Consider the following 10,400-nt stretch of genomic DNA (forward strand, 5'->3'; position numbering starts at 1 on the left):
TCTAAATACAAAATACACTTTTTAAGCTCAGTACATTCAATGATTTAATGAATTACATTTGAATGACTTCAACATTTCATTTGCTTTTGACATTCAATATTGAAAGGGGTGCACTTTCTTGAATAAAAATCCACATACATTGTTAGAAATGTGTTTATTCAAGAGAAAAATTCTATCCTGCTCTTTTGAATTTTCTTGTCTTTGCGGTCAAAAATAAACGTCAATTAGAAATTATAATTAGAAAATCGAGCAACGAATAAACAAAACAAACGTTCTTAACTCACAAAAAAATTCACACAAAGTTTTAGTAGTGTAGAGCTAGCTAACTACAATCCACTCAGAAATCAAACTTTGATATACAGGTACTTCATATTCTTTACACATTTGGTTTTCAAGGCAAAGCGCTTTGTTGTCAGCTGATTTTTATTAAATGGTAAGCCCAAGGTTTTGGACATACCCAAACAATATTCTTTAACCAATGTAAACATAAAAAAAATGATTTTGATTACATGTTCTTCCTCTATGGGTACCGAGGGTGACATTTTGAATATATGGTATTTAAAGCTAAGATAAATAGGTAATTACATACTCAATGGTGCTACAGGAGGCCATGAAAAACCTTTTGTCTTCTGTAATGTTTTGGAACTTGTTTAACAACCTCCAACTTAAAACATTAGACACCCTCTTTTTTGTCTGGGACATCACCAGAGACCTTTTCAGTAGCAGGCTTACAAATCTTTTTACTACTGATACGATATAAGCCTTTATTCGTCCACCACTTAAACACTCCAATGTTCATACCAGGAGGAAAGTCACAAACAATCCTATAAACCAAAGGGGTGATCTTTAAGGGGACACCACAAGTATGTAATCAATTGTGAAGGGGGGGATAGCCTGACGCTCCATCTGAACCCATTCCGGTCTCTCATAGCAAAAGTACACAACCGACAGTTGCATCAGTTGAGCTGCCTTATAATATGCATAAAAGTCAGGCACACCAAGACCTCCCTTCACCCTAAAAGCAAATAATGTTGAACGTGCCAATCTATGGCCCTTGGCGCCCCAAATGAACTTCAACACTTTAGACTGAAAACAGAGTAGGTCTGACCTCTAGATATCGATACCGGCAAGGATCAAAACAAATATAGGAGTTTAGGTAAAAGGGTCATTTTGACTGCATCATATAAAACCCAGCTAGAAAGTAGTTGTTCCAAATGCCGAAAACAAGAAGGATAATTAACAGCGTATAAGATGGAGTACAAGGAGGCGAGATTAACTCCCAAATATGGGAGAGCTGTATCCAGCCATTGGAATGGAAAAACGGAGCTTTCTTTTAATGGTATTTTATCACCACTGTGTTTTTACTTTTTTTTCTATGTAAACTAAAAAATAACACTGCAACTGCCAACAGACAGAGGAGGGCTGTCGGTCCCGCATCCGTATAGCTATTTTTTGGCGGCGCAGTTGCAGCATTTGGGGGGGTGTAGCATAGAGGGGGGAGGTAATGCAAGTGGGAAAATGATACTAAGAGGGTCTCCTCATAGATCGGTAATAGAGACCTTAGAGGCCAACTCTTTCTCGGTAAAAAGTCCAACAGTAAAGATGATGGTAAGAATATGGCAAGTGGGAAAACTTGCCTTGGGCTATAAAGGATTAACAGAATACTCCCCACTATGGGAAAATAATAACTTAAAAGAAATTTTGGCCATGGGAAAATTAAAAGAATGGGATAAACGTGGGATAACCAGAGTGGCACAACTCTATACAGACTGCACATTAAAACCCTTCTCAGAGCTAAGTCGGGAATATGGCATCCCAAATTCTATGTTTTTTGCCTATTTGCAGGTTAGACACGCATTACAAGCCCAATTTAAATCACAGCCGGTAAGATGGCAAAAGCTCACGCATCTCCAAAGACTAATCAAGACGGGGGTCTTGAAAGGTCTTATATCAGAATTGTACGAACGGATCAGCGATCAGTTAATAGGAAAAGAGAAGCTGAGCAAGAATAAACAGAGGTGGGAGGAGGATATTGGGCTCATAACAAATGACCAATGGGACAGGATACTGGAACTAGGGACAGTGGTTTCATTAGCCCCCTCACAACGGGTTTCTCACTTGTTTCTCCTCCACAGGGTCTACTATACCCCCAAGAAATTATATGGATTTGGATGGAAGTCAGATGACAAATGTCCTAGATGTCAAAATACAGGGGACCTCATCCACATGATGTGGAAATGCCCACAACTGCATAGATATTGGGCTAAGATTCTGGACATTATAAATGCAACCTTTGGAACCACTCTGGAACTTGAAGCCAGGGTTTGTCTATTAGGATGCATTGAAGAGAGAATGGGGCAGAGGGATATATTAGTAGCAGTTATAAGATGCCTGTTTCAGGCGAGGAAATTGATCGCACTAAAATGGCAAGCACAAAATCCACCCACAGTAGAGGAATGGTTTAACGTAATGAACAGCACAATTGGGAAGGAAAGGGGAACATGGATTAGAAGGGGTAACCTCAAAAAATGTAATGCAATATGGGAGCACTGGTTATGTAAAATAGGCCGCTCACTTTAATTAGGGAAAGTTAGGTAAAGAATAATCTAAGGAAAGGAACAGAACCAAAAAACGTGTATGCACTTTAAAAGTAAGATAGGAGGGAGGGAGGGAGGGTTGGGAATGGGATTGAAGGACATTTTTAACCTATGCAATTAATTTTTTGTATGCACATATAATGCACTGAATATAGAATATGGATTTGTATTTTTTCTTTCTCTGCTATATATGTATGGAAACAATAAAAAAAAGTATTGAATTAAAAAAAAAAAAAAAATAATTTTTTTAAAAGTTTTTCTTTGTTTCTGTTATACATTTTTTCATACATTTAGGCCAAAACTTATTCTGCTACATGTTTTTGATAAAAAATAACTCAAATCAGTGTACATTATTTAGTCTGTCTGAAGGTTAGAGGCTACAATTTATGACCCATTTTTGAAAATACACAATCCAATGTATTTCGTAAGAGACATGGTGAGGTTTTTTTTTTAAGTTGTAATTTTTTGGTCACAATTTTTTTGGGAAAAAAAAAAAAATATTATGTTTTTTTCACAAACTTGTCATTTTATCAAAGTTATTTCTCATACAAACAGAATGGGCATACTTATAATTACACCCCAAAACACATTCTGCTACTCCTCCCAAATATGGGGATACCATATGTGTTAGACTTTTTCACAGCCTAGATGCATAGAGGGGCCCAAAATCCAAGGCGCAACTTCATGCGTTCCAGGCACATAAATTACACATCTAATTTTACAAAAGCAGTACAGTGTTACTATAATGACACTGAACTACTCTGGGGATGCAATCAGGATTTTTTTTAGCCTACATGGTAGTAAATAGTGACAGTATTGTTTACTACTGTTCATGTACATGGTGTGATTGGTCACGGTGATCACATGGTACCAGGCCCGTTACAATTATTGATAATTGTCTGTGTCCAGTGGACATAGCGGGTCCCAGATCCTGCTGCTGTGTGCACAAGAGCATGCAATGCAGTCAGCTGCATTGGCACTGCACCATTCAGCATTTTATGTACTATGGCCAGAAAGGAAGCAGTTAAGGCCTGGTTCACACTAGTGTGACTTTAGTCGCACATAATCGCATGACAATGGAAATAACTACTCTCTATAATTGCTGCTCATGCATTTTTGGTGCATTTTTGGAAAAGAGTCTGGTGTTACTTTGGTGTGATCCTAGCATGATTTTGGTCCAATATTCGTTATTCGTTGCTCGATGTTCTGTGAAAATGCACCAAAAACGCATTTACATGCTTTTTTGACACGTTTTTGATCAATTTGTATGTGTTTTTTTTTTTTTTTCTAAGGTTGTTAACCGCTTGAGGACCGCCGCACGACGATATACGTCGACAAAATGGCACGGCTGGGCACAAGGGCGTACATGTACGTCCCCTTTAAGATCCCAGCCGTGGGTCCTCTTCTCCATGACCGGGAACAGCGAGCCCGATCGCTGCCTCTGTCCCGCGATCGGGTCACAGAGAGGAAGAAAGGGGAGAGGGGTAAGTGTACACAAACCTCTCCCCGTGCTTCCTAGTGAGCCTGTCACTGATTGTCTGTAGCCCCCCACAGTAAGAATCACACATTAGGGCACACTTAACCCCTACAGTGCCCCCTCCTGGTTAACCCCTTCACTGCCAGTGTAATTTTTACAGTAACCAGTGCATTTTTATAGCACTGTTTGCTGTAAAAATGACAATGGTCCCAAAAAAGTGTCCGCCATAATGTCGCAGTCACGATTAAAAATCGCTGATCGCCATCATTACTAGAAAAAAAATTATTAATAAAAATGCAATAAAACTATCCCCTATTTGATAGACCCTATAAATTTTGCGCAAACCAAACAATAAACTCACATTGCGATTTTTTTTTTTTTTTTTAACAAAAATGTGTAGAAGAATACTTTTCGGACTAAACTGAGGAGAACATTTTTTTTTATATATATATTTTCTGGGGATATTTATTATAGCAAAAAGTTAAAAATATCCAGGTGCTGAAGTTATATGAACAAGCACAGTCAAATCGCTCGCTACCTATTATTCTTAGCCTCCCCTGAGAAAAGACCAATAATAAATGAATTAACCATAATATCTAGGTATGTACATGGCAAAGACAGAGACACTCAGAAATATACACAAGGATTTTAACATAAGTGCATTTGTCTGTTCAAATTATTGAATGTTCTTTCATAGTGCTTGAGCTGTATATAAAATATGTGATTTTTTTTTTTCCATTAAAAAAAATATTGGCCTGCATTACCTCTCCAGTTAGCAGCCAATAATTTTTATTATAGTGTGAAGCCTATGAAGATTTTCACATCTCCCTAACACTTCTAAGCTGAACCTCATAATGCATCTCCTTTAACCCATCCACATCTGCAGACAGAGCAGTTACATAGCGCTGTGCAAGTTGTGGTATATGTGCTGACCAGCACTTTCAGTTAGACTGAACTGCAAGAGAACATTATCTTCATCTGAGGGCAACCTAGTTTAATCCAACGAACAAAAAGCCTGATTACTGCTGATTATCCCTATTCTGGAAAACGGACATAGTTTATATCCCTTAGGCTATTGCAGCCATTAGCTATAGTGAGAGATGCTTTGCTGAATGTGGGCAAAGCGTATCTGCAATGAATAGATGTTGCATCATAGGCAGGCTATGTTAACCAGCATGCTGACTGGGACATAGCCCAGTGATTAAAACCATTAAAAAGAACTGCAAACAAATCCCACAGACTCAGCAAAGTCGTGAACGAGATCCTCAATTAAATTAAACAAGGAGACACATGGCGCTTCCCGGGATTACAAATCGTAACCAAGCCCTGACCAAAGGTGAGGATAATGACCGATGTTAGAACTGTAAAAAGGCTTTACTGTCAGAGAAAAGAAGATGTATGACTGTGGCTTAGGCTTTATAGGAAATGATTTCATTTTGACTATATCCCACTAAGTATAATGCACTGTGTTTGCAATGTTTAATTAAGTAATGATCTAACCAAAAAGAGAACAGCATTTTCTATCCTGATAAGATCTAATACAAGCACATGGTAGAGGTGGGGGCCCTGCTTTTATTCACTGAATTCATGGGCATAGTGTTTGACATCCCAGTATGTGGTGTGGCCCCCACAATGTCTGATAATTATTAACATATGTTTTGGTGGGTGTGTGGTCTTTTGGCACAAGTAAATCTGTCTTTGGATACGTCTTGATGCACTTATTCCCTTTTTCAGGCAGCCTTCCAAACAGAAGAAAGCCATCCAGACAGCCATCCGTAAAAACAAGGAAGCCAATGCGGTGCTGGCCAGGCTAAACAGTGAACTTCAGCAACAACTGAAGGTGAGAAATGTTTTCCAGATCTAATTTACACTGTCAGAATTTGGCTGGGCTACTTTTGTTACACATTTATGTTGAAAAAAAATTGAGGATTTTCACTTTTAAATAGAAACTGGAAAAGCCATACATGCACACCTACATAACTAACAGGTTATGCACTACTTGTATTTCCACTAATGTGTGGTTTTTAATTTTACTGCTAAGCAGGTATGATGCTGATCTCAGATGCCTGCCACTGGCATGGTACAGTCTAGCCTCAGAGGTCATTTATTTTTAAAGAAAGTTTTTTGAGACTTTCACAAATCTTGCATTGGCTAACAGAAATATAGCAGAGAAAAGGTACTTATTCTGATAGTTGGGACCCTGTCATTATTTGAAGACTTTTGATTTCTTTGTGGTCTTTCTTTCGAATAAGATTTGGAACCATATTGGCATATTGAGGAACCATCCTTTGATAGGGGCAACTCTGTGAGTAATACAACAAAGCCATTTTTTCTCTAAGGAAGAAGGAGAAATATCCCGGATGTATCCAATATTGGGAAACCCAGCATTTCCCCCTGGATACACAGATAGCCGTTTCAGACAAACAGTGAGACAGGGTAAATTTCGTCTAGGTGATTATCTTGAAGAATATAGGCTGAAGACTAGGGCGGAAATACAATTGATGTTTTATCCACCACTGGATCCATGGCGGATGAAGCAACTTACTTACTTTCTCAGTTCCCTTCTTCGTAAGGAGTGGTCAGATCGTCCGAATACGCCCGTGGAAAATATATGCTTGGTAAATGCTCCGTCAGCACATGGGGTATCTGAGATGTATAAACTGTTAGTACAATCGTCAAAGGGTTATGTCCCGGGATTCCTTCAGAAATGGGAAAGAGATTTAAGCATTACATTGTCTGAAGAGCAGCGGAGATATATTTTACACTTTACTCATCACTCCTCAACGGCTACTAAGTACCAAGAGCTGTGTTATAAAATTCTCACACGCTGGTATAGAGTCCCATCATTGTTGCATAAAATGTATCCGGAAAGGACGAATATGTGCTGGCGTTGTGGTGTGGCAGAGGGCAATATGCTCCATATTTTTTGGTTGTGTCAAAAACTGCAGGCATTCTGGGCCAAGGTCCGAGATATGATAAGACAGCTGACAGGTCAGGACCTGGGTTCTGAACCAGCCAGATACTTTCTAGGCGTAAATATAGTAATTCGATGACCGTTCACCTTCTGAATGCAGCCAAGTCATGTGTATCGGCTCTCTGGAAGCGGGAATCATCTCCCTCTGTCTCGCAGTGGCTTAAAAAAATAGCTGAAATATATACTATGGAAAGAGGTAGTGCTACTATTCAAGGCAGAAAAGAGAAGTTTAATAAAAAAATGGTCAACATGGTCAGCGTATGTCTGCTCTAGAGAATATGGCTGTGCGCTGGCGGAGGCGGAATAGAGGAATATTTATTTTTTCTTCTTTTTTTTTTTTTTGGTTGGTTTGATTTTGTTCTGTTTTTGTTTTCTGTTGTGCCGGTTTGATAAATAGGAAGGGCAATGAAGATTATCTATACTGGCGTCAGTATATCTAGAAAAGGAAAACATTTGGAACTGAAATGCTCTGTAAATTCCTTCTATTGCAGAATCGATTTGAGATATGTTATATATGTGATACGTATGCAATTGAAGTATGTTTGTTTGTATAAAATCGATTAAAAAACAATAAAATATAGAATTAAAAAAAAAAAAAGATTTGGAACCACATCTTTTATGGGCCTTACCCTAAAGATGTACGGAATCAAGTTTGGTCGTGCACCACTCCTAGATAATTGCTCAAATATACTACCATGGCCCATTCCCCAGTCAACACAGCCTGCGTTGAACGTTCTGATTGCGTAGGCAAGGCATTTGGGCCTCATGAATAATTAAGAGATTTAAAGGGACCTCACCCTTTGCTACCTGGAACCATTACTGATCCTACCATGCAAAACCCCAGTCGATGAGAGGCCTGGAGGTTTCCAACCTAACAGTGGTACAACCCTAATGGTTTAAATGCATGCAAGTGATTAGCATCGTGGAGGTGAGAGTTTGGAGAGCACTGAGGTGGCCATAGAAGCATATCATCTGGTGTTGATTTTCAATATCACTCTGGATTGAAATATATTAGGATTAGCCCACGAGGCTAAATGGGACTGTTTATTTGTTTACACACATTTATAATTATGTTCAAACTATTCAATTGTACACTAGTACACAGTTGATTTTTGGTATTTGTTATATTGACAAATTTTGCACATTGGTATATTGCATTAAACAGTATATGATTTATGTGATCACTAATATAGCTAGCAGCGCAGCACTAGTTATATATTTTTTATGGGAACACAATTTGTACTAGCCTCAGCTGGTACCAATAATATTTTATTCAAGCTGGTTATATATTTGTTTTTTGGGGGTGATTTATATTAACTATTGATTGGTAATGCAGGAGTTACACTTTCACTTCTTCTGCATGAAAAAAACCTGACAGCTTCGGTTGGAGCCTCTGTACTATCCACGCGAGGTTAGTCCATCGATCTCCCCCGCTGATGTGTTGTGTTCTGACAGGGGATGCCCCCGCTGCTAGAACACTCAGATCAATGCTCTCTGCCATTGGCTAAGAGTGCTGATCGGGAGACAGTTGGCTGCTGGTTTTCCAGCATACATGTCTGCCAGAAGGCAGCCAAACGGCCACATTTTCTGTGTATTTGCACCCCCTGCCCCTGGAGTCCTGAACAAACAACTGCTCCAGATTTGTATACACAAAGCAGAGTGAATGAAGCATGAGGCACTGAACTGCTAAGAGAATGACTTCAGTGCTTCTGATGTTCTGATGTAAAATGTGAGGATGAATGGCTACACAGTGCCTGCAGCTACAGAGGTTAGTGTGACCTGCAATTAAGTATATATATTTTTTTAATTTTCAGGAAGTCCATCAGGAAAGAATTGCCTTGGAAACCCAATTAGAACAGCTTCGTCCTCTTACTGTGTTATGACCTTGAACAAGAAGAAGTGACAGCAATACCACTGATAAGGACGTATGAACTGCACATATCCAGCGACCTAATAATAGTTATTGTTATAACTAACATGATGCTGATGCCGGTCAAATTTGGAATGACATATGTTCACCTTGTTGCTTGTTTTATTAAAGACGCAAAAAAATATCTATGATTGTAAATCAGTCTGGTTTAGTATTATCACTCCACCTACTGTGTGGACTATGGAATTACGGTAATCATTGCTCAAGTCAGCACCACACACAAGGGCTACAGCTGAGAGTTCTGCTGCACACTTATTTTACTTTTACATGCATTCAGGGACCATTCTATATTGATCCTTTTTCATTTGAACTTTTCAGCATATGTTCTCTGATGACATCTATGATTTCATATATTTATATTTTGTTACAGCCACTGATTTTAATCAAGCAAATTTTACATTATGTGTTTTAGGAGGTTATTCAATATTAGAAATAAGTAATTGATGTACATTTTAATATGCGCTTTCTTTCTAGTAAGCTAGAAAACATAACATCATGTACAGATTATCATTTCAATATAAGTGGAATCAAATGTCTGAAGAATAGATTGTTTCCCATTGCAAAAATAAATATGTAAAAACAAATTTTCTTGGTGTCATGTCAGGCTGTGTTTTATGAAAAATGCAGCCACTTCTTCTGGCAGACACCTTTTAATGCACAACATTTTTTCTATCTAACTTATATAAAGCTTGCTTACCTTGCTTAGACTGGCAGCCTTTCATTTTCATAGTGTATAAGAGGAGAAAGCATAGGTTGGATGATGCTTTAAATACACAGGTTTATTTAACCTTAAAGGAGTTGTAAAGGAAACCTTATTTTTTTTTTTTCCTGAAATGACTGTTTACAGGGTATAGAGAAATAATAGTTAACTGATTCCTTTTAAAAAATGATTAAAAATAGATAAAAATCAATCATATAATGTACCTGCAGTTTCAGTTTCATTTTTGCATGCTGTTTCCTGCTTATGTGATGTACAGAGACTCAGAGCCAATACAGAGCAGTGATGGTTTGTAAAACGAAACTGGTTGGTGTTGAGGAGTTTTAGACACACAGTAATCACACCTCCTTGATTAGTGACCACAGAGAGAAAGCTCGCATGACTTTTTTCATCAGGAAACAGACAACCAGGAAGTATTCAGAACAGAGAAGGATTACAGCAACATCAGAGCAAAAACAAACAATGAGAACATGAAACCAGGACTGCATTAAGGTAAAGGAAGCTAATTAGCTAAAAAAATATTTCCTTTAGTGACCCTTTAAGGTACTACTTCGTACATTGGACTTTACTATAAGTGTATAACAGCACTGCCAGAACCTCCACGAGGTTCCTATGCAAGTACTCTGCCTTCCAAGTGTCAATGCTTGGACCTGCTATCAAGGTCGCACCACTACCAAGCACTACCTTGTGGGATGAGGGAGGGG

General features: G+C 38.5%; 1 protein-coding gene across 3 annotated transcripts in view; it reads left to right on the top strand.

The window, feature by feature from the left end:
* REPS2 (RALBP1 associated Eps domain containing 2) overlaps positions 1-9,562 on the top strand; it is a 192,141-nt gene extending 182,579 nt beyond the window's left edge. For all 3 annotated transcript variants that reach the window (XM_040336880.1, XM_040336878.1, XM_040336879.1), the window contains 2 exons: positions 5,809-5,914; positions 8,863-9,562. In XM_040336880.1, coding sequence (XP_040192814.1) covers positions 5,809-5,914; positions 8,863-8,931 — 175 coding nt within the window. In that variant the 3' untranslated portion in view covers positions 8,932-9,562. The remainder of the gene's footprint in view (positions 1-5,808; positions 5,915-8,862) is intronic.
* The last annotated feature ends 838 nt before the right edge of the window (positions 9,563-10,400 follow it).

The sequence above is a fragment of the Rana temporaria genome, chromosome 2 (genome assembly GCF_905171775.1).
Source record: "Rana temporaria chromosome 2, aRanTem1.1, whole genome shotgun sequence".
In the NCBI taxonomy this organism is placed as follows: Eukaryota; Metazoa; Chordata; class Amphibia; order Anura; family Ranidae; genus Rana; species Rana temporaria.